General features: G+C 45.1%; 1 protein-coding gene across 1 annotated transcript; it reads right to left on the bottom strand.

Moving 5' to 3' along the window:
• Positions 1-890: 890 nt before the first annotated feature.
• LOC145412515 (retinol dehydrogenase 11-like) lies at positions 891-16,246 on the bottom strand. The gene is made up of 6 exons (XM_080282409.1): positions 16,100-16,246; positions 12,257-12,445; positions 11,871-12,029; positions 11,622-11,741; positions 6,165-6,372; positions 891-1,148 (listed from the first exon to the last, which is right to left on the bottom strand). Exons 1-6 carry the CDS (start codon positions 16,215-16,217, stop codon positions 1,040-1,042), a joined length of 903 nt encoding a protein of 300 aa, XP_080138535.1. The 5' UTR covers positions 16,218-16,246; the 3' UTR covers positions 891-1,039.
• Positions 16,247-26,946: the final 10,700 nt, after the last annotated feature.

The following is a 26,946-nucleotide window of genomic DNA, read 5'->3' on the forward strand; positions in this document are numbered from 1 at the left end:
TAATGAGGTAGATTTTTAGAACATTGATAATAAAGTTAATACAGTAGCTACTACATGGCTTCATGAAGCAGTGGTGGCACATGTTGATGTGAATATGATATGACTGAATAATATGAAGTGAAGACATTATTGTATTATACAACTTGAAGTAAATGGAGACTATAAAGAACCGGTATACCGTGGTACTCATGTATGTGAGAGACGAAGAGTACAGAAATTAAGAACTGACTTGAGGATGGATGAAAGCTTGGAAGGTACAGTATGGGCATGTGAAAAGCTCAGGTTTAACTGATGGCAAAATTGAATACAGTATTTCATGTCAGTGGTAGAAAATACCTATCTTCAGGCTATTTGACACCAGTGATATGCCAAATTACTGGACTGTAACCTATCACCAATAAATGTATGCCTGGTGCTCTAGCAGATAAAAGATGCTTCAGCTGGATGTGGCCTAAAAGGGTTCAAGCTCGAGGAGTGGTTGGAATTCATTGCTCTTGCAATGCCATGTAGGGCAAGTGACTGGTTTTCTCACTGTAAATGTCCTAAATGAATAACCTATCACTGAGCTCCTACACTCCTGTGGGGTAAAACAGTGCTAGATGATGGATGAATAGAGAGAGCATCGGTAAAAGGTGGCATGACAGGCGAAGAAGAAATCTGTATGTTATCGATGAAAGTGTATATCAAAATAAAACTGATTAGATCTTAAAGTACTGAGTGAATTTGCAAGATGCACTAGGCTTTGTTTAGTCTCAAGAGCTGCAGTATCCCATAAGCATGTATGAAGTGACTTGTGGATGTCTTATGGGGTGCAGTCAAGAGTTTTGTAGGCTTAAAAGTTTAGTGTATGGATATGTGTCCCATTCCATTGGGAATTGCTAAGTGTTCACAGATATTTGCTTTTCTAGTTTTTGGATCCTACCCAGTGTTCAGGCAACATTTTAAATAATGTAGTTTTATAAAAAGATGGGTGCTGGAATATCTTTCATATGCAGGTCTCTGGGTGAAAATAATGGTGCTGATGGCAGGGCATCTTTTTTTAAACACTGCACTGGCCATAACCCACCAACTGGACACTAGACTCCCAGAGGCGTTTGGCATCCTCATCAGACTGACCTCGAGGATGAGGGGCTTTCTCAGCACAATCACTGAAACAGAGAAGTATATTGTTTCCATTAATCACATTTCTAAATACAATTGTTATGCAGCATATTCTGGCCCCGACTCCTTGGGTTCAGATACGGTGCGGGCCTTGGGTTCTTTGTTCGCGACCGGGCCAGAGTATGCGGACTAGGAGGGGAAACTCAAACACCAACTGATCAAATGCACATTGTTTTAAGCAAGGAACAAAATACAAAAACTACAGACAACGATATACACAACAATGCATGACCAATCCTACACAGTACAAATATATTAAACAATACAGAGTAATATAGGTCACACTTACATTAACTATTACCACGGTACAATACGCATATGACACTTACAGCACACTGGATATGTCTTCTTAGAACACACGTAGGGGTGAGGGCACAATAGGACCTTGAACACAGTCTGTCTCGGTATGAACACATACGCGTGACATGAACGGGGCTATTACCTCACTTCACAGTACACTCATGTGACATGGACGCAACGTTATATCACTCATAGTACACTTGTGACACAGACGGGATATGGGCTACCTTATACTGCACTCGCATGACATGGGCGTGAGGATATATCTCTTGTAATACACTCGCGTGACATAGATGAGAGGTGACACTTTCACAGTATTCTCGCGTGACATGAACATACCAGAATATTATACACTCGCGTGACATAGACGGGATATCACCATGGGATACGGTATATTGCACACAATAGCCTACGGGGTGGGGACACAACACTTGTACATCTGCTGAGTTAATAGTATATTACTGTACATGGGGGGGGGGGGACACACGTGAGATGACCGGGATTGGTGTCCCTGTACCAATGATAGCACTCAACACAGACTCTCCCCTGAGTTCACATTTAGTATCTGCTGGGGATGGGATATCACTTAAGGTAACAGGGGAGAAATCACTTTCCACAGGGGCGTATACTAACACGGGGGGGGGGGGGGACACTGACGGGGGGTGTAGGCACAGTTCAGAGCACTTCTACTCACGGGTACAGTCTGTGAGTGGCGCTAGGGCGCGCCTGGGCCCACTACACTGGCAGCCGCAGATGATGGTCGGGAGTAGGGGGCGGGCCGTCCGGAGTGCATTCCCGATGGGAGTCACCATTGGGGTGGCCTGGAATCCTTGTGGAACTGAAGGGCGAAGTGGTGGGCAGCCCTCTTCTGGTGGGGGCCCTGGGAGAGTGGCAGCACAGTGACTGCCCTTAGTTGTGGTGGGCATCCTAGGGGCGGACCTGACCAGGTCCGGGCCAAGGGTTGGCCGAGGGACTATCATTGCCTCCCTGGAGCTGCGGTCTCGCCTAGGGGAGTCAGCTGTCAGGAAATGGCTGCAGCCACCTGCTCTGGGGGAAGTCCGGGAGCTGTGGTGGGTGTTGGGTGGCTCACCAGCACTTGGGACTGCAGTCTTGCCTAGGTGAGGAGGCCGTCAGGGGTGGACTGTGTCCGCTCACTCTGGGGGAGTCCGTCAGCGGCTGTAGGCGATGAGTGGTGCTGCAGCAACAAGATGCCTGGCCTTGGAGCGGTCTCACCCTGTCTGGTCTCTGGCCGGTTACCCGTGGGGGAGCAGTCTCCACTCTCCGTACACGAGGGGAGGGAGGGGGACACCTCGCTCTACCACAGGAAGGGTGGGGTAAGCAAGAGGTGTTGCCCTCGAAGGGAACCTCCGGAATCATGGAGGGGGAATGACTGGTGGTCTGCTCCCCTACTTGGCGGGCCTAACGGTCCCTGCCGGAGCTCCATGCCGGGGTGTGAGAGGGAGGTCCGGAGGACGCTCCTTTGGCCAGGCAGATCCAGTGGATACTGCCTAGGCTCCTGCCTGGGGTAGCAGCCGAAGGAGATATGGTGGACACTCCTTCAGGTGAACGCTTGTCCCAGGGACGACCAGAGGGGGAGACCTGTAGGGTCTCCTGGTGGGTGCCGCAGGTCCGGTGGACACTGTCCTCCTGTCGTTGGGGAATGGTGCAGCTGGGAGACGACCAGTGGTCTGCCCACTGATGGCAGATCCGGTGGATGCTACCCCTGGGCCTGCCACCCTCCTGGGAAGTACCAACGAAGGTCATCTGGGTGATGTGCCAACATGCTGGCTCCCGGAGGTGGGTGGCAGAAGGAGGAGAACTGGAGGTCACTCCTCCTACAGTAGATCCGGAGGACGCTACTGTGCCGCTGCTCACCTGGGGTAATGTAGGACGTAAGGCTCCGGTGGGGTCCCCTCCTCTTTTAGAGGCAGATCCGGTCGACACTGCGTCCGAGGACCTACTTGGGACTTGGCTGTTGCAAGTCCCACCCTGATTCTGGCGGGTGCTTGCTCCATCGGAGTGTAACGCACTCACACTCAATACTGTCTGGTGGTCCAGCTGCGTGGAAGAGGGGCGTCGGTCTCGGGGGATGTATGTCGTTTCCGCTTGGAGTGTGGAAATACCTCCCCATTGTCTCCTTGTGGGGTAAGGGTTACCTCCCTTTGCCCTCCTCCTGGGGTGGTAATGTCGGGCTCGCTCCACTGAGCAGCTATTTCAATAATATTTTAGGTAATGTCAATTTGGAGCAAAGGCAAGGTTATCATTAGTTCTTCATGTAAGTGTACCACTCAGCAGCCCTAGCAGTATTTACAGAAGAACCTCTACCCACCTCTTGGTTTTGAACTGCATTGTGTTAATGCAAAACACCAAACTTCTGTGGTGGTGTTTGTATCTTTTATATCACTGTTAAGTACATACGATGGTCATATACATTTACAAAGACTGATTGTGAAATACTGGCCCTGGCAACTCAGGTCGCCACCACACCCCCAGGAGGAGCCTACAGAGGGGTAGATGGTGTGCACAGCATGTACAGTCAATACTGACATAAGTTCAACTGGGCCACGTGCCCCTATTCCCCGGAGTGCGCCCGACGAGACCACCCCAGTCCGAGTGCACTAACGTTCGGGCGAGCTAGTCCTCGCCAGGATTGGGGTGGAGCTGACAATTCAGCTCTAGGCAGCATCCCACTGACAGCCCATAGCCGCTCTGCCGATAAGGAGACGCCCGTAGCCGCTCTGACCAAAGGGCCACGGCCTATAGCCGGGCCCCAGAGATAGCCAAAAGCCACACGCAAAGAAGGCCACGGCCTATATTCGGGCTGCCAAAGAGGAGACGGCCCATAGCCGCTCCGTCAGGTGCTGCCTACACCCCCTGCAGAACCTGTGATGGCCCAAAGCCGCACAAGGGGTGAGACAGGTACGCCTCCTCTCCTGCAGTTGCCTTGGAGGGCGAGAGACAGGCGACGGCCCATAGCCGTGCCTGTAGGCAGGAGACGGCCCATAGCCGTTCCTTGTCTGCACATCACCCTCCACACAGCACTTTGACGACAGCCTACTGCTGTGCCAACAGGCAAGTGACGGCCCATAGCCACGCTTCATCTGCATTTCCGTCAGGGAGTCGGGCCCCAGTAACGGACCAAAGCCACACCGACAGCAAAGGGACGGCCCATAGCTGCCCTCCATCTGTTGCGCAAGGGAACCCACCAATGGCCCATAGCCACACCGGGGAGGGACACCAAAGTCCCTCACCCCCTGTGACTCAACAGCGCGAGGGCTACCTGCAGTCAGCCCTGCCTACCAACAGGAGCGTGGGCCACCCCTCTGTTCACCTTGACCGAGGCAACCTCCAGGAGGACGACTTCTGTCTCGAGGACTGGTGGAGAGGCCCGGTGTTATCTCCGGGGCTCTTTTCCATCCAGTCAGCACCCGAGGAGGACCTCCCACCTAACGGATTCCGGCCGGGAGCGATGCCGCAGCCCCAACCTGACGGCTATGCCACAAGAAGGAGACCGCAGCCAACAGGCCTCTGAGGGCACCCTCAGGACCCCAGGGCGAGACCTCACCCCTCCCCGACGAAGGTGACGCCCTTCCTCCACCAGGCACCCGAGGGAGCGCTTTCAGGATCTGTTAGTGACGGTGATACATGGCTTCTACTGACCAGCAGTGAGAGGCCAGGACTGTGCGGTGTATGTAAATAGTGGGATTCAGTAATGTGAGGAAAAACACCTGAGACAGTGCACATCCATTCAGTGTAGGACGAGGGGCAAAACTCAGTGTCATTATTACAACTCTTGTGTCAGTGTACATCCACCCTGTGTGAATCAACAAACAGAAATCAGTGACATCACGCATATAACCATCGCGAAACAGGAACCAGAGTCAGAGTAAACATCCCTGAACTAGTAAAACCTATATTTTGCCCTCCAACTGGAAACGAGCCTCCTATGCAGGGACCGTAAAAGTTTCCACACCCTGTGAGATCATCAAAACCCACCTGCCAGTCTATGTATCAATTTTGTTTAGCATACAGTGTAAACTGTTTTCCTGTTCCATAGCAAAGAATTTGTCAATATACGTGTAAGGTTGTTGCCGTGTGTTCTTTTCATACTGTGTCTAACCTCCGGTCTAGAAAGGAAACCCAGCTACACTCTATGCGTTCTTAGGACGGGAATACGACCCAAAAACGCCTAGCATAACAGATTGCCCAGCCTACTCCCCCTCCCCCTCTCTCTGAAAGATATTAAGAAGTATTTGTAAAAATAAATTCAGAGTACAGTATTTGAATGTAGTGTACAGGTTTAAATAGAGAATATTTATAAATTCAAGTATATTGGTACAGTACATATGTATTTAAACACATGTTTACGTAGAGCAAATATAAATTCAGGTATGTAAGTACATATGTATTTAAATATGCATTTAAATACGTTCGTATTAAATACTTCCTATGTCAGTGTGCAACCCATTTCACTGGGCACTGTTTGATCATGTTGCATATATCTTCTCTTCCTTGCTTTTGGAGCTTACCATCCCCATCAAACAGGAATAAGGGTTAGATTTATGATGAAGCACTGTACCCATATTAAAAGAACTACTCGAGATGCAAGTGTTAAGTGGATTTACAACTTAAAATTGAGGTTTGGATTGGAATATCAATTAACTTAGAAATGCGATATTTTGAAACTTACATATAGCCCTCACCTGTAATACTTTCCTGTGTGTGTGGCGATGCTCTCCTCAACGGCACAGTAGATGGTTGTTTGTGCCCCGCGCTTCACAGTCTTAAAGAAGAAGTTGCCAAAGAAGTGGAAGGCCCAGTGAATGAAGCCATTGACAGACTGGTGTATATGGCGGCCCAGCTCAGTCTGAACAACCCCGGGGTGAAGGGAGTAAGTAGTCACCCCAGTTCCTGTGTCAGAATGCAGTCCAGTTACTTAGGTCTTTAAATATTAATATGACATGTACTATCACGAGCAGCTCGTGATAGTACCTAGGCACTGCATGTGCAGTCATACGCAGCTTCACAATATGGCACTGCAATGGAGGGTCATTTCCAAATAACTGGTACCCCATTCGATGTATAGGGATCCCAAGGCTAGGCTAATGTACAGTAGTACACTCGATCAAAAAAGTATCGGTGCATAGGGGGTGCGATGCCTACCGAAAAGGTTCGAACAACTGCTGACATTACCAACGTCTCATTGTGTATCGTCATTGTCTGTCTATATAAACATTACATTTGCTATATGTTTGCAAGAGGATATTGCTAGTTGGCGATATATAACACCTCCCGACATCAGGGCTACCAACGCGTGGTAGGTCGGATACTAATATTTCAGTGACCTTCGTTCTGTGGTCCCAAATGTTTCACGCATGTTGTGCACCGATACTTTTGTGACCGAGTGTACACAGCGTTATATGACTGTACTAGAACAGCCATGCTGTTTGCTGCCAGATCTTTGGGGAATGAGATAACCTACACCTATATTAACCAAAATGACAATACATACGAATTGTGTGTGTGTGTGTGTGTGTGTGTGTGTGTGTGTGTGTGTGTGTGTGTGTGTGTGTGTGTGCTCGCGTGCGTGTGCGCGTGCGTGCGTGCGCGTTCGGGCGTGCGTGCTTGCATATCGTATCGTAACGTTTATAAAGGCTCCAACATGCTTCCATGTGTTGACACTGGTCACCTAATGGCGGCACTCCACGCTCCTGGATCATTGGCAACCTCCCTTTTCAGTCCCTTATCCCTGAGATTACATTCTATGACCTCGTCCCAGGTCTACTTTGGTCTGCCTCTCGCATCCCTGCTCCTGACATTACCATTTCTCACCTTTCGCACCCAACTGTCATCCTCCATCCTCTCAACATGAACAAACCATCTCAATGTACCCCTCAGCACAACACTAATACACTCCAGTCCATCTTTATCAGTTCTTCAATCGTAACCCTAGCTTCCCAGGCCTTGCATTCAACGATGCCCCATACATTCATCTAATCACTGTCATTTCTGTACGTTTGAGCCTATATATATCCTCTTCGTGTACTGCACAGGTCTAATTACCATACAGCTTTACACTCCTAACATGCCGCATACAAAGATCCCTCAGCACTAAGGGAGAACACTCTCACTGTCAGGAGAGGCAACATCTTGAAATTTCTCCAACCACTTCTTACTCTAGCCACAATGGTAGCTCCAGCCCCACCTCCAGCACATAACATGTCCCCCAAATAACAAGACAATTCCACATGCTCAAGAGACTCACCAGCAAGGTCAGTCCTTTCATGCCTGACAATCTCTACATGCTCCCCCTGACACGCCACACACACGAAATAAGCATTACCTCGTGGTCTACCTCCAATACTACTACATCTCTTATGCACCCACTTACCAAAAACACTGCACAAGATGGAATTACATATCACATCCTTGTGGCAAACCGCACATGGCCACACTCCCTCTGTTTTGACAGTACTGCCGCCAGCCATAGATATCATCAACCCGCATATACTCTCAAACCCTTATGCCCCATTCCGTCTCTCCATTTCTTAAATCTTTCCTCCGTCTCCCTTTCATTCCCTACAATCAACACTATTTCATCAGCATACAACATCTCCCATGGGAGTCCACTTCTGAAGTCACATGAGAGAACTTCAGGTACCATGACAAACGATAAGGGGCTCAAGACTGACCCCTGATGCATTCCAACTTTCACAGAAAATTTGTCACTCAAATCTCCATTGACTCTAACCTTGGTCTGAGCACCCACATACATATCCATAACCACTCTAACCAGCCACTTCTCGATCCCATGCTTCTCATTGCCTACTTTACCACCTCCCTAAGACCTATGACAAAGGCCTTCTCCAAATCAACATGTAACAAAGTACAGTTCACTTTTCCTTCCTATGCAATTTTTCCTGAAACTGTCAGACAATGAATATGGCATCAGTGGTCCCTTTGCCTGGCAGAAACCCGAACTGCATCTCATTAATATTCACTCTTTCCTTATCATACCTTCTAGGACCCTCTCCATTACCTCATTATCTGGTGGTCCAAAAGTATTATTTCTTTATAATTTCCTTTTTCCAGGGCATCACCCTTCTCCATGTACACGTTTACGGTCACACTCTTCAGCCAGTCATCTGGGATAACACTCATATATGATCTTAATTATAAAATCAGTACCGGTAACTTAACCCATTCCTAGATCAGGCCTTCCGCATTTCAACAGTCAACCCAGACACACCGGCCGCATTCCCCACCTGCATCCTGCCTATTGACCTGCTCAGAGTATCAGCATCAATCAAAGGCCAAGGTCCAAACACTGGATCCACTGACTCCAGATCTTCCCTGTTTCAGTCGAACTCCTCATTCAGTAACTGGTTATAATGCTCTCTTCAGACGTCTTTTAGTATCCTTACTTTCCACCACTACCTTTCTTTCATAATTCTTTACACACTGTTCACCTGTGATACCCTTGTGTTTTCCCTCTTCATTTGATTTGCCACATTAAATACCATATTCTTCCCTTCTTTCCCCCTTCATCTGATTTGCCACCTTAAATACTATACTCTTCCCTTCAACGCTATTTAGGTTGTCTAGTAAAGTCTCTGAGACTCTGATTTTGCCTTGAGGTCCTCCTTTTTTGCTCTATGGCTGGCAGCCATGTATTCCTCTTTTACCACCCTTTTTCCATTCTCGGAAAAGTCTTTTCTTCATACTTGCAGCTTCTACATCCTCATCACACCAACATGCTACCTTACGTCTTGGAGGGTCCCTTGTACATTCGCACACTGAATCAGTAACTCTCACGGGACTGTTCTTGAAAGCTCTGCTACCTTACGTCTTGGAGGGTCCTTTGTACATTCGTACACTGAATCAGTAACTCTCAAGGGACTGTTCTTGAAAGCTCTGCTACCTTATGTCTTGGAGGGTCCCTTGTACATTCGCACACTGAATCAGTAACTCTCAAGGGACTGTTCTTGAAAGCTCTGCTACCTTATGTCTTGGAGGGTCCCTTGTACATTCGCACACTGAATCAGTATCTCTCAAGGGAGACTGTTCTTGAAAGCTCTGCTACCTTATGTCTTGGAGGGTCCCTTGTACATTCGCACACTGAATTAGTAACTCTCAAGGGACTGTTCTTGAAAACTCTGTATTGTTCATTAACACAACTGTCAACAGCTCCCTGTTCAGTCCCCACTCAACTCATCCTGCTGTAGAAGGCATCACTTACTGCTTGGTTTTTCAACTTCCATATATTCCTCCAAAGTGCATAGGTCCTCTTCTTCGCCACATGTTTCTTAAGCACCATGTCATATATCAGCAATTTGTGTTGCTGCACACACTCCCATAACTTTAACATCCCTCGCCGACCTCCTATCAGCTTTCCCAACCGGGAAATGATCAGTCTGGCTACGATTTTCCCCCGGACTCGTATGTAATCAACCTACTCTCTATTCCTAAAATGCGTGTTGCACGCAAGCATGTTCATTTCCTCTCCAAATTTGAGTATTCTTTCCCCATCCACAATCCTCGTGCCCTATGTACAGTACTTCCGCCATGTACCCCTTCATATTCTTGAGCAGCTTCACTCACATGACCATTTTAAGGCCGCTCCCAAAACTACAATCTCATCATCCCCCATACCACCAACCATACGTAACAAGTCACCCCAGAATCTATCTTATTTGACATCATCCAAGTCTGCCTGTGGAGCATATGCCGATATAAATGACGACGTGAGTATACCAAACAACATTTTCACTGCTACAATCCTTTCATTCACCCTCATTACATTCATGATACATTCCACCTATTCCTCCTCAGCCAGCACACCCACACCATATCCATCTACACTTCTTGCCAGAAAAGCTTGTATCTGCACTCCCTCCCGGTAATCATTCTAGCTGACCCTCCTCTTTACCTGACTTCCTGCATGCAACTGACATCTACTCGCCTCCTACTCATCATCTCCACCACTTCACCTGTTCTACCCTTCAAACTACCTACATTCCACGGTGCCACTCTGAACTCCATGGGTGATTTGATTTCCACAGGTTTGCTTTTTCTATCTTATTTTTGTCGTAAGTCGGATGAAGTAAAGGAGACAGACCACAGATCCCACCCAGCTGCATATTCTCAACCCAGGCATAGGACCTGGAACCTACAGCCCACTAGCCATGGCCAATGGCTATGACAGTGGCCTCAGAACACCCTGCCAGGACAGCTACTGAGACACCCTCTAAGCGCACCTTGTCACTGTAACTGCCTTGCCATTATACACCCACTGATAAGGCAGCGTGCTGGGGTGCTACTCCCAAGCTCGGCCCCCTCTCTATTGGGCGGAAGCAGCTGCCTGGGAACCACAGTGCCTTACGTACCCACTGGCACAGATCCGAGCCCTATCCCATTCCCGCCCAAAAAACTATGCTGGCAGTGCCTGTGCCATGCCTCCCTTCGGGTCCGCCACTAGGCAGCAGGGTCAAAGTTTTCTGGCTGCGTGTCCTTACTGGCTTCAACCCCCGTGACATACTGGGGTATGTTTTGCGAAATGTAAAATGCATGTAGAGTAGTTTAAGAGACAGAGAAAAGTGTTTGGCAGAGTGTGCTGGCCTGCTTTCTGTGTTACTGTCACGCTGAAAAAAGTCAGCAAAGGGAGACTGGTCAGGATATCCTGATGGCAAGTGAAACAGGAGCTCCAGCTCTCCCTATCACCAGCATTCACATCCTCCTGGGGAAAGTCAACCAGCACTTCATGGGGGCTTTTGACACAATACGGATCATAAGAAAGGCCCTTAGAAAGCCCCCAAAAGGCCCCTAAATGAGAAAGCCAATGGAAATCATCTTGGAAGATCACTGTAACCGTTCTGGGAGGTTCTTAGGGCGACTGCAAAGAGCAAATTTCAGATCAGTTTCTAAATAAGTCTGTATGTCAGTGACACTGGCTCTTCTGGGCCAGCCCATGGATGGGGCCAGCTAGTCACCTCGCAGAGATCGAACCCATGCAAATGCATTGCCATTACTCCAGCTTGGTCACTCTAACCACTAAAGCACAATAGGACTAGATGAATATTATACCATATCAAGGATCTTTGCCTCTTATCACTGAATTATCAAGAAAGCAAGATTTTTAATGAAGGCTTGTTTGAACTTACCGTGGAGTTTCTTTGCCAGCTCGCGAGTAAAGAGAACATTGGCCAACTTGCTCTGGCAGTAGGCTTCCTTGGCATCATAATTTTGTTTTAGATGCAGGTCTTCCCAGTGCATTCTACCTTCTGCAGTAGAGCATAACAAAATAACTTTAAAATTAGATAAAGAACATGAAATTTGAAATATGTTTCAAAATGGCATGAACATAATGAAATATAATGAAACTGTATTTGGACAAAATTGCAAGAACTTACGAGTGTGGGCGATTGATGAGACGTTTATAATTCTAGCGGGAGCGCAGGCCTTGATATTATCGAGGAGCAACAACGTGAGGAGGAAGTGGCCCAGGTGGTTGGTACCCAGTTGCATTTCGAACCCGTCTTTTGTTTCCCACCGCGGGCACATCATTATTCCTGCCCAAATGCACGAGGGAAATAAGGTTCAGTATGTCTGACTATTTCAGATCTGATTACCCATGTGGCCCATATGACAGTTGCGCGCACACACACAGGCACAGACACACACACACACACACACACACACACACACACACACACACACACACACACACACACACACACACACACACACACACACACACAAATCCCCAAGCATCACACAACACACCCATCCGAGTCACCTGCGTTGTTAATCAGAATGTGTATGTGTGGCTCGGTGTCTCTGAGTTTGGCGGCGGCGCTTCTGACTGACTCTAAGGAGGCCAGGTCAAGAGGATGGATCACCACGGCGTTCCCTGTCTGCCTGTGCACCTCCTCCGCCGCCAGCCTCGCCTTCTGCAGGTCCCGACACAGCATCACTATCCGAGCTCCTGGGGGGGAAGGGGGAGTGGTGGTTTTGGATGGCCGTTTGTTGTGTAGAGAGTAGGCTATGCAGTATAAATCCTCGTTATAAGTCGCTTTATTTGACGCTCTGTTTTGCTGTTAACCCATTCAGTTCGCGCTTTTTAGTCAATTTTGACATCTCCTGACGATTTTGCTAGATCTTTTGCAGTCAAGAGGTTAACTAAGAGCATATTTCCCTCATTCGGTTAGAGAAGTCCCTTCAAAGGTGAATAAAATCGTCTTGTGGTTGCAGTAATGGGGTGTAAAGTGCGTCATGGGAGTGAATTTATTTAGAGCTGAGTAAATGACAAGAATCGTCAATCAAAGTTTCGTTTCTATGCAGGACATTGGGGTGCCAGTTTCCTCGAATTTATATATCAGAGTTACAGAAAACATACCATAAGCTTGAACCACACCCCAGCCTTAATATGAGGACTTCCTGTGCTGATGATAATTATAATGGTGGTGGCGGTGGTGTGGTGATGACGAGAGAAGAATACTAATATGTTAAAGTTAGGGTGGTGATGGTGAGAACAGTTATAAATGTTTTTGATGATGATCATGATGATAAGGAGGAGGAGAAGGAGAGCTACGATTATGGTATTATGGTGGTGATGATAACCACTTTAACTGTAATGACGTGATAATGAAGGATATAGTTATGATGCTAATGAAGATGAGAGCTACGATTATGGTTGTAATGACAGTCATTTTGTGCTAAAGTGATAATGAAGGCTACTGTTTTGGATGATAATGATGATAGCTTCGATTATGGTGGTAATGATAGTCACGTTGTAAATGCGTATAATGCAGGCTACTGTTTGGATGACAATGGTTATGATGACTATTCATGTTAACTGTGATGACTGTGATGACAGTGACAAGAGGAGATTATAATTACGATGAGAGACCTATTACGCTGATTTGTGATGCTGACTTCATGATAATCGTGATGAGAGGAGTGATTATGATTAATGTGTTGGTGATGACGAAAACCATGATAATGGTTATGATCATGAGAAGGACGAGTATGCTGACTGTGGTGGTGGTAATGATGAGAACGAAGGCTACTTTGGTGGTAGTGGTGATGATGAGGAATACGATTATGGTGATAAATCACGGGGCAGCAGCAAAAATGGGATAAAAAGAAATTATACCGAAAAACTTAACTGGACGTGAACTTAGGCATAAGTCTGTACCCTTTACTTGGTCAACCAGGGGCCTGTATAGTGCCGTGACAATACAAGGTGTTCAGACACCTTATCCACCCCCCCCCCTGCCCAAACGAAATGAGAGCCCGCCCAAGGATGTTACCTGTACATATACTGTATGTAGCCTTTTGACATCTCGCCTGTCAAATCATATGTTGATTAATCAGTATCTATTGTTTCAGGTCGAGTTATTCAGAAGTGATGTGGGCGAGACTGGCCATGTCATGGAAATCACTTTTCACATCGCCGAAGAACAGCCAGGTTCCAGCTGCTTTTGACAAAGGCAGAACGGCTTAATATGTGAGAAGTCAAGGCTGCATAATCATCTTGTACAGGTAGCATCGTTGGGTAGGTTCTCATTTCGTCTGGGTGGTGGTGGGGGGGGGGGGAAGGGACGTTGACCTGTAAAGAGCTCTCCACTAGAATCTAGCCTGATCTTATCTCACTTGTTGGGACGGCTCAGTCTGCTGATGTGGGCGTGGATTTGGCAGTGGGAGTAAACAATGAATGAATGACACAAGTTCGGCATTCATAACTCCGACTATGCCGTCCCCATAACATATGAGAAAGCACCTGGCGGAGCAGAAGAGGAACGTTATTCAGGGTGATTCAAAAAGATATACATTAAACTGAAGGGTGTAATCCTGAGAACATTCTCAGCCATAATGTAGATATGACGAAATGTCGCAATACTCATAATTTCAGAGCAACAACAATTTAGAAGTGGATGAAGTATGTTCATGAGGTCTGGGCAAAACATTCAGTGAATAATGAACTACACCGATGGTGAATACGCTGATATGCACTTAATGTTAAGGGAAGCAAATGTTAATGCTGTACGGTCACTACGTCTTTATGCAGAACGGTATCCGAACCGAAGATATCCAAATCCCACCAAATTCACTGCAGTTAACCAAAGACTACGAGAAAAGGGCTCCTTCCGACGAGGTACTGCTGATTGTAGACGACCAATTGCACGACAGAGGTTCAACATGGAGAAGCAGATTTTGAATCTGGTAAAAGTGCATCCATCAACAAATACTTGAACAGTTGCTAGCGAGTTGCATACGTCACAGTCTGCCATTTGGAGGTATCTTCATAAACAGCTATTATATCCATATCATCATCACCAGAAAGTAACAGGTATTGAATACAGATGATTGTCCATGAAGAAATAATTTGTCAGTGGTTTTTAAGCTGCTGTGTAAGAAGTAATCAGTTCACTAGTAAGGTCATCAATACTGACGAAGCAGTCTTTACAAGAGATGGTATTTTTAATGTTCACAATGTTCATACATGGGCAGGAGAAAACACTCATTCAACAGTTCGTAGATCTTATCACGTGAGATTTTCAGTCAGTGTATAGGGTGGTATTATTGGACATAACGTTTATCAGGTCATATCAGCTACCACAGCGGCAGTCCGGGGATACAGGCATTTCCTTGAGAAGGCTGTGCCAGCCCTACTCGAAGGCGTGCCAGACGGAAGATGACGTCGATTGCGGTTTATGTATGATGGTGCACCAGCCCATTTTTCCCGAATGTCGAGGGAATATTACAGTAGGATACTGTGTACCCCAGCAAGTGGATAGGACGTGGTGGCCATATTCCCTGGCCTCTTGGATCACCAGATTTAGACCCATTATTGGATTTCTACTTGTGGGGTTATTTTAAAGTCCGCAGTGTATGGCAGAAAGGTTCAAAACGGAGATAATGTATGGGCACGTGTTCGTGACAGTTGTGTTCTGACTAGAAATAGTCCAGGTATGATGAAACTTGTGACGTAGTCAATGGTACGACGTGCTGATGCCCGCATCGAGGCAGGGGGAGGGAAATTAGAGCAATTAGACCTACTGTAAATCAATGCAGCTGTAAAACGTCATGTTTAGCTGTGTGTATTAAAGTAATTAAAATCTACTGGTATTTTACTCAGACCTCAAGAACATTACCACAACCACTTTTAAATTGCCGTTTTTTATGAAATTTTTAGTATTTCGTCATACTGACATTATGGCTTAGAATGGTCTCAGGATTACATCCTGCAGTTTAATGTACACCTTTATGAATCACCCTGTATATCGTCCTGTCTGTCTGCCATTACAAATACGGTAGAGAGATAGATGTCAAAATTATTTTATCTGTCTATCTACTGTATATCTGTGTATCCGTCTATCTAATTTTGTCCATATGATCAACCTGTCTAAGTCTACTTACCTATCTACGTATCTGAGTATACAATTATCTAACTAGCTATAGTCAATGACAGACGGTTATCAGTCAGTCGCTCTGTTAGCCAGTCAGTCTATATCTATATCTATCTATCTGTCTATCAATATATCTATTTATCTATTTGTCTATCTACCGATTTATTTTATCTCTTTCTTACTCTTACTCATAATCTCGTACTCCAAACAAATTAACAATAACTAACCCCGAGCCGATAGGTCCAGCGCAGTCTCCTTGCCGATGCCGGTGTTGCACCCGGTAATGACCACCGTATTGCCGTCCAGCCTGGCCTTACTCTTGCACTTCGGCCCCTGCAGCCACATCCGCAACGCAACGAGACCCCCGCCCACGCCCACCACTGCAACACAACATTCACATTCTCAGCTGCGGTCAACAGTGCAACACAAGACATTTTCCACGAACACCACTGCAACACAACATAAAGGTACTGTCCAATGCACACCACTGCAACACAACATAAAGGTACTGTCCAATGCACACCACTGCAACACAATTTACTGATACTTTCCCACTCACACAGTTGCAACACAACTTACTAATACCCCCCCACGCACACTACTGCAACACAACACCCTCCACCCCTCCCTACCCCCACCACAGTAAATTATGGAAAGATTATGTACTACCCATTACAATTCCATTGCCACTTATAAAGCTAACTTGCCAGTTTCTTCCAATTTACTGCACCATATGAAGAGAAGCATTGTGATATTCTTTAACCCTCCTCAGGTACACCCGAGCAATTTTTTCGATGGTATGGTTCAGTAACTTATAGATTCCTGGGATCCCTGTCCTTCTCAATAGCTTCCTAACTTTTTGTGCCCATGCAGGGTGTAGGGGGTTACTTTCGTGTCTCTCTATGTTTTTTGCAATATATCACTCAGAACTGCACGTCGGATCTGTGAGACCCAGGTGTACCTAAGGAGGGGGGAGAATTTTTCACTATGAGTTTGCAAGTTGATTTTATGTTGTGTGGGATCCACTATGCCCATAATGAAGGTCCTCCATCCCTCAAGTTGTGACACAAGTGCTAGGCTCATGGTGTTCTTTGTTTTCGTGTATGGTGACTGAATTTTTTTTTTTTTTTTTTATGTGGAGTTCAATGAATTAAAACTTATTCACATAGTTTTGCAACTGATAAGACCTAATACATTGTAGGATATTCAGGAATTCATTATATAAAACATGGGTGACACTACAGCGTTTTTTAAAAGCTGGGTCTGACAGACCCAGGTGTACCTAAGTTGTAAGCGAAACTGTAGGACTACCTGAGGAGGGTTAATATACCTCTGACCAGACTAAGGACCCATATTCTCGTCAGGTTAGGAAGTTTATTAGCACCTCTTCCTATTCATTTCATTTATACGTACGGCACGTTAACAATCTCCTGTAGGTTATTAATACAACCGATATCGTTATTTACCCCGTCACTCCGATGACCTATTCTTGAGTGTATTCATGAAACCTCAAGACGATAATATTGATTAAAAAGAGATTATTCGAATTAGAAAAGTTGGATACAGCCGTCATAATCTCCATCAGTAATCACGACGCACTACAAAATTCAATACAATCGTCTGGTAGTTCCAACTGTAAGCTACAAGATGACTTCACCGGACTGAAGGGGTGAAAAAGATATAAGTAGCATAAAAATTTAATACTAAGGTGTAGTACAAAAGATAAATCGCCTAAGAAGGGATCCTAGAAGACCTCATAACCCAACGAAAATACGAACCAAGGACTGTCTGTACACGAAATGTTTTTACTCAGTTTAGGTGATTCGACATTAGTATTGACGACTTCAAGCAGAGACGTTTGAGTGTATGCGGCGCGTAGGTAGCTTGCTGATCCTGTAGGTGCGGGTTTCTAGCACATGTCCAGCGTCAGATAAATTATCAAGATCGTCATCACTGTTACAGCCTGAGAGTGGTCAGGGGCACTGGGGCAGTGGTTACTAATTTTAGGATTTAACTTGCTACATGCAGCCATAAGCCTTGGGGAAGTACATACAGTATGATTAAGGTGCTAAGTAAATGGTTAAACATTTTGAGTAGGAGTGAGAGTGGGTACTGGGTCTAGATGTATGGTGAGAGGTAGAGGGAGACTCTATACCGGTTAGCACAGAATGTGTTGTTGGTGGGGGATCACGGCCTGCTCTGTATGGGATGGATGGTCCCTACACCAAATCAAGGCAAACACGAACGAGGCTTGAAACCAACATCTCACGTCCCTCCTTGGACATACAGACTAGCCCAAGACCCACGACACGCAAGTTCCACTGAAGTTAAGTTGAAATTGATAACATCTAAAAATTTAAGGTGACTTAAGATAACGTACAAATCCGGTAAGAGAGAGGGTAATGCTGACTGCTACAGTATAGCCTACTGGTTAACCTAAGGAGTACTAGATGTAAATACAGTATTTACTAAACATGAGCTAAGTTACTAGATGTTAGATGAAGCACAGGTTAACTCATTAGACGTAAGACTGATGGGGTCGCGCTAATATAGTGTAACCTCAACCCCCTGGGGAGGGGAAAAAGAATACTTCCCCAGTATCCCTGCTTGTCGTAAGAGGCGACTAAAAGGAGTCTTTTTGTCTCCAGTCTTTCTCTTCTATCCTCTTCTTCTCTTCAGTCCTACCTCTCTTCTTGATATTTCCGTGTGTCTTCCGGCCTTTATTTTCCCTCTATTCCTGCCAGGTTAGATATTTGGTTTCATGACTTGAATAATTTTGAGGACCTCCCGTTGACGCTGTCCCTTCCCCCTTTCTTGGGTCCAGACTTTCATCGAATACTTCATTACAAAACCGCCGCTTCACTGTCAAGCCACTTCACTGCCAAGTCACTTCAACGCCAAGCTACTTCAACACCAAGACCACTTCTACACCAAAACCACTTCTACTCCAAGATTAGTTCAAAGCCAAGACCACATCTGCCAAGACATTTTCAACGCCAAACCCATTTCAACACCAAGCCACCTCTACACCAAGACCATTTCGACAATAAGACCATTTCATCAACAAACCATTTCAGCCAAGACCATTTCAGAGCACTTCTGCGCCAAGACCGCCTCTATGCCACGATAATATCAGTGCCTTGACCATTTCAACGCCAAGGCCATCACCTCGCCATGACCATTTCTACTCCAAGGCCACTTCTATGCGAAGATCACTTCTACGCCAAGTTCATTTCAACGCCAAAACCACTTCTAAGTCAAGACCATTTTTACGTCTTTCCTGTTTCTTTTCTATTGTTAATCATATATTTTTGCTTCAGATTAGTACCATAGAGTCTGGTACCTGGCGCTAGGAATCCATTCGTCTATTCTGTTCAGTTTAGTGTGGCTCACGTCGACAGATATGATCGAATTAATTGTATCTGACTCCACATGCAGGGTCTGAATCTCTAGTCCAGTGGTGGCCTCCTCATCGTCGATTATATCGTCATTGTGGTGACGATATGATGATGGTGATAATGATGGTGATGATGATGATGATGATGATGATGATGATGATGAGGAGGAGGAGGAGGAGGAGGGTTACATCATTAACATCGTCGTCGTCGTCGTTGCCATCGTCATCGTCATAATTATAAAAGATGGAGGAAGGCAATTAAAAAAAAAAAAAAAAAGCCAAAGGATAAAAGGGGTACTTTTCAATACATCCCAAACGTTTAATGTAGACTAACCCTATTTTACTCCCTGCAAGATGCGGGGGCTTGATGCTAGGTTACCATCATCCAGTACATTAAAGAGTGGATGACCAACCTCCTTCCCTTCATGGCATTGTATGATCGATAAATTTCCAGTCACCTCAAGAGGATCGAACCTACAGAAGGCCGTCACTACGACTGGGGCATTCTAAGCAGTAGAGCACCAAGCGCCCAAACACCAACTGTTTTCTTCTTGATGTGACATGCCGCCTTTTTCTCTTCAAAGTAACTCATTCCTTTCACAACGAGGACGTTTGCCTATGAAGCTTGCCAAGAGAGAGTGAATAATAGTCTTACTCGACGCGTTTGTGTGTGTGTGTGTGTGTGTGTGTGTGTGTGTGTGTGTGTGTGTGTGTGTGTGTGTGTGTGTGTGTGTGTGTGTGTGTGTGTGTGACAAAATAACTCAAACTGTCCTTATCTGATTTTAATCAGACTTCCTGGAAGGGTTGCGGGTAAGCTACGAGGTTGATCTATTGTTTGTTTAAAACAATAGGTCGAAAGTCACGGTCATAGGGTTAGGTCAGACTTTGACGTAACAAAATCAGGCTACGGTAAGAACGAAGTTATTCACTTCTAAGAACAACCAGTCACAAGTCAAGGTCAGGGACAACGTCAAAGTTAAGCCTGTCTCTGATTCTGGACAAAATAACTACGGTAAAGCTTTTTTGCTCTCATTTGGACCAAACTTAGTGGAAAGGCTGAGAGTTAGCAAAGGGGTTGAACTGTAGTCCTTGAGAGCAACAAGTCAAAGGTCAAGGTCACATGGAAAGGTCAGAGTAAACAGTTTCAATCTGATTTAGACCAAACTTTTTGAGAGGGCAACGTAAGAATGAAGGGAGTCGATTTTGAGGGCACTCGGTCGAAGGGCAAGGTCGCAGGGCAAAATCAAATGTTCCACCCTTAGACCAGTTGGTGGGCGAGCAGGTACTGGCCTCTCTGAATGCTTTTTCTTGTTATATATTGTTGTGGCTAATTCCATATTATTTCAGTCAGGTCATGCTGAACCTCACGGTCTGAATGGTTTACATGCAATCGACATGAACCCCTTCGGTACGAATCTCCCTTGAACCGAATAAAATCGTCTGAATATACCAAGATGGCGACATCATAGTTGAGGAGTTAGACAAATCTTTTTCACTAGGTTAGACATTTTATCTATGGAATCATTTCGGTTAGTGACACTTTTCCACATTAGGATCAATAGTTATTCCTTTCAATACAATTATATTGAAAGGACAAGTAATATATATATATATATATATATATATATATATATATATATATATATATATATATATATATATATATATATATATATATATATATATGTGTGTGTGTGTGTGTGTGTGTGTGTGTGTGTGTGTGCGCGCGTGCGCGCGCGTTTTTTTTTTTTTTTTTTTTTTTTCAGGTTAGGGCAGATTTCACTCAAACTAAAAGCGTTAAGGAATATCATTTTTTCCCCCTGAGTGCTAAATGCCCTTTCTAATTTCAATAAAGTCTTCATGTAGGGTCCACAATAGAACAGAAAAGTGGACATTATAGTGAATGTGTCGAACGTCGTCGCCGTTGTCGTTGTTGTTGCTGGTGGTGGTGGTGGTGGTGGTGGTGTGGTTTACCTGAACTTGAACCCGGTAGACCACAAGATAGCGTATCTCTTCTGCAGTTCACCTTCCTCCTTTCGGGGGACTGGCAGTGAGCTGAAGGACATTTCTATAGGATTACCAAGGCCCCACTTGAAAACGTTCCTCTCCAGCACCAGTGAATGGGGTAAGATAATCATGTAACTGCAGGCCTTGCCATGAACAAGTGCAAATAACGTAAAACGGAGAACTGTTCATTACTTTTTTATTAAGCAATGCTTAAGATATGATTATGTAATTCCAAAGTTTAAGAAATAGTGAAGTGAAATAAGTGTACTGGTGCGTTACAATCTCACAAACCTTACTAGAGAATAATTATAATAATAATATGATAAGAATGATGGTGATGAACGACAAGAATTAAAAAAAAAAAAGGAAAATAATATGGCAGTATTAATCTACCCTACCACAACCACATGTGTATTAAACACATGATTATGTACGGATAATGAAGAAAATGAGACGCCACACGACAGCAATAATCCCACCCAACACAACTGCGTAGCTACTAAACACGTGATCATGCATGGAGAGTGAAGAAAGAAGATACAGGAAATGGCAGCACCAACACATCCTATCAGAACCACGTGCCTACCAAACGAGTGATTATGGAAGGAGTTAGGTGGAATGAGTAGGGGCGGAAGGAGGATGGGGAGAGACAGAATAAATGGCAACAATAATCCAGTCCATGACAACCAGGTGGGTACCAAACACGTGATGAAGTTAGACATGAGGAAAGTGAAGCCACAGGAGTATCATGTGGTCGGGCTGGACCTGCTGTAACCCAACACCATCCCCACCACTACCATCTCCCTGGTGACTTGGCTACGTGGTTCGCTACACGGCTCGAGCACGGCTGTATTTTAAGGTTTTATCCTCGGGGCGCGGCCCATTCCTTGGATGTCTTAACACACTGTGAAAAGCAGTCTCGCAATTCTTACGACACAGAAGGGAGTAGTATGGTATAAAACTCTAGAGCTCTTAATTCCACATTCTTGGTAAAAAGGGTTATGATGATCAGATCTGAAATTTACTGATGATATAAATGTGTGAGTTACGGACAAGACTAAGTGAACTAGATTTATGTACAGAGATTTCGGTTTATGGTAATGCCAACAGTAGGTATTGATTTGTTGTTCCGAGTCTAGGCTTATATGAACGTCAATTCGATGCGTTGCGTCAATCTGGTCACTTTAGCCGGGTGTCCCAAGGGTATTTCAGTTAGGTTATATTGAAGGTTTCTTTGTGTATTGAAGAAAGTGTGTGAAAAGGGTGTAGTGAGGAGACGTATATTTAGAAGAGGTTGTTTAGGAGACGGTGATTAAGAAAGGATATGAAAATCCTGTGAAGAGGTGTATATTTAACCTTTCTATCCGGTGACGTTTTATTCTTGTTACTTTCAGACGATTTTATTCATACTAGAAGAGACTTTTTGAACTGGAGAAATTAGGTAAAGCCTCCAATATACCTTTCACTATACGGGCGCTCTCCCAAACTGAATAAATCGCCTGTGGGCAGCATATATAAGACGTATAATCGGACTGACGGGGTTGAGGGCATTAAAAGAGGATATTCAACCTCTTCTGTACGAGGACGTCTCTGTTGGTTTAGTCTTGCTAGTGCGAAGATAATTTTATTCCGGTTATGGGAGACCTCTTGTACTGAAGAGGTAAACAAGGGCTATTTAACTTCTGTTTGATGTCTCCGCCAGTCATATTAAAACTGGTGGTAACGAGAGGAATGTATTATAAAACGGCATCACAAAGAAATGGTTTGGGGATGTGTGTGTGTGTGTGTGTGTGTGTGTGTGTGTGTGTGTGTGTGTGTGTGTGTGTGTGTGTGTGTATTATAAAACGGCATCACAAAGAAGTGGTTTGGGGATGTGTACATTGTGTGTGTGTGTGTGTGTGTGTGTGTGTGTGTGTGTGAATCAGAATTCGTGCACCATATCTTTTTGCTGCAATTCCATGATAAAAGTGTTCCAAATTAGTGTGTGTGTGTGTGTGTGTGTGTGTGTGTGTGTGTGTGTGTGTGTGTGTGTGTGTGTGTGTGTGTGTGTGTGTGTGTGTGCGCGCGCGCACGCGGCTCTCGTTTAGCTTTAATGTGAACAGTTCCTTCCCCATGTTTTTAATTCCTTCATCTTTTTTTTTAATAGCAAAACTAAAGTTCCATTTGTTTAATAAAAGCCCTTACTACCCCTTTTTTAATCGAAATCTACTTCCCCCTTCTTCTTTTTTTTTTTTTTATGGAAAACCCCATCTCTCTCTCTCTCTGGAAAGCTCTTCCTCTTTTTTTTTTTTTTTATAAAACTTTCTTCCCCCCCTTTTTAGAAAGTCCTTCCTCCTTTTTAATAGAACCTCTCTCCGCTTTTCAGAAAGTTCCTCGTTCCTTGTTTGAAGCTAGAAAGCCCCTCCATCTTGTTTAGAGCAATAGCTTTAATTAAACCGTTCGCTACAGATCCTTCCTAAGCCGAATAAAATCGTCTGCAGATAGAAACAATGCAAAAAGAATATACGTCATCGGACTGAATACTAAGCTATAAAACCCATGTCTTGTTTTTTTTAGACTGAAAGCCTTTCCTCCCTCCCCCTCACCCCCAGAGACTCCACTATAAGGCTTCTAGTACCCACTTAGCGCCCCGTGGACAATGGGACGAGGAACTGGAAGACTTTTTGGGGGAAGGAGGGAGGATATAAATTATATGGTCCGTTCCCTGAGGTCCAGCAGTCCTTATGCATGCACCAGATGACGTCGCACACCGTCATAGGTTAGTACTTCGGCATTAATACCCACCGTCCATACTGAATACACGTTAAGACTAACGTATTTAGACTTCTGTGATAGCAATTTTTTAATGACATATCGACGGACCTTGTGAAGGGCCAGTTAAGGCTGTTTTAGCAAAAGTCAGATCCCCAGACTGTTTCCTGCCCTAGTCTTGCCTCGATTTCGCATCCTTTCGGTCAGCGGTTCACTGTTCTGCCACTTGACCCCCATTTTCTTCCAGTGAGGGACTGAGGAAGGGAGGGAAAAGAAAGTCATGGGGGGGGGGGGAATTAGAAGGAGGAGAACTTGGGGAGAGTGTGTACGAGTAGAGGGAAGTGGGGAGAGCGTGTACGAGTAGAGGGAAGTGGGGAGAGCGTGTACGAGTAGAGGGAAGTGGGGAGAGTGTGTACGAGTAGAGGGAAGTGGGGAGAGTGTGTACGAGTAGAGGGAAGTGGGGAAAGTGTGTACGAGTAGAGGGAAGTGGGGAGAGTGTGTACGAGCAGAGGGAAGTGGGGAAAGTGTGTACGAGTAAAGGGAAGTGGGGAGAGTGTGTACGAGTAGAGGGAAGTGGGGAAAGAGTGTACGAGTAGAGGGAAGTGGGGAGAGTGTGTACGAGTAAAGGGAAGTGGGGAGAGGGTGTACGAGTAGAGGGAAGTGGGAAGAGTGTGTACGAGTAGAGGGAAGTGGGGAGAGTGCGTACGAGTAGAGGGGAGTGGGGAGAGGGTGTACGAGTAGAGGGGAGTGGGATGGACAGTAAGGAAGGAAGCCCCACGCCAGTGTGGACACTAATGTAGGTTGCTAAGTCATGTTTAGCAGGTTTCCACCCAAACCACGCACAGGCACTTGAATCATATGCAGTATCCCTACAACCATGCTGTATCTTAGTGTTTCTGACCTGAGTCATTATTGATAATCACTTCTATTTTTTCTTTACCTTAAGTTATTCTTTTACACTGTCTTGAGACTTTAAAACCAAATAGATATATCTAAACTATACACATAACAACATGCTATTTTATTTTTGCTAACTGCTAGATATGTTATTCAGCTAATGGGAAATATTCAAATGCACCAGAATCTTTTTTTTTTTTTTTTTTTTTCCATAGTTCGGAATCATATAAACGTGTAGAAGGATTTTTTAATGTGACTGAGTCATATGCTAAACCCTTCCTAACAAACCAAACCAGCATGGAATACAAGAAAACCTACACCACCACGGAGCAGAATGCCAGCTACCAAACATGTCTTCTACCGTACTGTTCTTATTGTCGTTGAGGGGATAAAATTATGAGAGGGCAAGGAAAAGAGTACGACAGACAAGACAGACAATGACACAGAAGATACGGTAATGGTAGCAGACCGTGTTATCATGATGGCTTGTTATATGATAATTGCCGAAAGGCGTTGGTTTGAAAGCGTCCACCTAGCAAACTCAGTGACAGTCAGTTGTACCTTACTCAGACCCATCACTTCACAACATTCCCCATACGTAAAGCTAATACCAAACCGACCGAGCCACCGAGCCGTGAGGTATGTTGCTTCACTCGGCTCAAATGTGACATGTAGCGGCGGGATTTGTGTCTGGTCACAGCACGCTGGGTTCGACTGCACCTGCACACTCTCTCTGGCACCGAATGTATTAGCCTACTTCGAAAAACACTAAGGTAAAATCTACGTAGTTTCCACGGAACAACAGGAGATGCTTTGTACTGTACTCTCACATATCACCACTTGGGCATTGATAACGAACTGTGTGTACTGATATGCCGAGCGGTCATGGTCATTAAGGGCTGGTGTGATGATATTAACGGAGGTGTTTTTGTGACACTAGCAAGAACTGAACAGAATATTGTTAGGGAATATTTTATATAGATTATTCGTTTCCCGTGTCTGCCCTCTTCACTTCCTATCTCTCCCATCTTTCCTGTCACCTTTCATTACTCTTCTTTTCTTTTCAGGTGGCTTTGCATTGAATGACAAGCCTGATGGTCTTCTGTGGGCCAGGAAACCATTTACAACTTTGGGTGGTAACCATACAACCAACCCATACGTGTTCCCTACGTATCAACAAATGAGTTGGTGGAGGGTTAGTGTCCATCCTCGTAAAACCACTAACTCAATGACAAACGGTCACTCTTTATGGGACTATGGCGTCTGGCTATAAATATACCCCATTCACTTAAGCCAGTCACGAGGAGCCCAGAAACAGTGTGAAGGTTGCTGCTGATTGCCTGATACTGTCGGTACTATGGATGCGGTGAGCATTCGACCTGTGGTTCATACAGTCACACTGACTGCTATCCCACCACTCTCCCTCCATCCCTACCACCCCACCTTTACCCCGTTATGGTGGCCAATCATGGGCGTCCATTCATTCGTCCCAAATGACAGTTAGGTGAATACCATATAGTTAGATGGTCTCTAACCCCTGCAATCCCAGAGCTATTTCTTAGTCCCTGGATTACAAGGACGTTTAGTTAATTTAATTCTTGTTACCACTAGACGATTACTTATTCAGCTTCAAGAAGGACCTCTCGTAGCGAATAGGTTAAGGCGAAGTGTCTGTAACCCCGTCACTACGAGGTCTTTCGCTAAATTATTTAAAAAAATATGGTGGTGGTAGCAAGAATAAATGTAAAAAAAATCGTTATTTCCCGTAGGTCAATTTCAATATACCTGTCTGTCAGTAACAAGTATAGGACAAGAATCGTCCTAGTAACGCTTCTATCAACTATATAAATTCCTCGGGAGGCAACCGAAATGAAACAATTCCTTTCTGTCATCTCTGAGAAAGAATAAGAGACTGTGGCACATACTCTGGGTGGCACAAGAGACTTCGTAACACCTTAGCGGTTCACTATACAGTAAATATGACACTTTGATATTCTCTTTTAATGATCTGCATCATTCTAG

The sequence above is a fragment of the Coenobita brevimanus genome, chromosome 93 (assembly GCF_032717465.1).
Source record: "Coenobita brevimanus isolate Jiangsu-jjx chromosome 93, ASM3271746v2, whole genome shotgun sequence".
NCBI classification, from domain to species: Eukaryota; Metazoa; Arthropoda; class Malacostraca; order Decapoda; family Coenobitidae; genus Coenobita; species Coenobita brevimanus.

What these genes read in the sequence shown, in the direction of transcription:
- LOC145412515 (XM_080282409.1), bottom strand. Translation starts at nt 16,217, where the DNA reads ATGTGGCTGCAGGGGCCGAAGTGCAAGAGTAAGGCCAGGCTGGACGGC. An exon ending in CTCATCAATCGCCCACACTC is followed by an intron (nt 11,742 to 11,870) that starts GTAAGTTCTTGC and finishes GCTCTACTGCAG; the next exon opens with AAGGTAGAATGCACTGGGAA. An exon ending in GCTGGCAAAGAAACTCCACG is followed by an intron (nt 6,373 to 11,621) that starts GTAAGTTCAAAC and finishes ATTCTGACACAG; the next exon opens with GAACTGGGGTGACTACTTAC.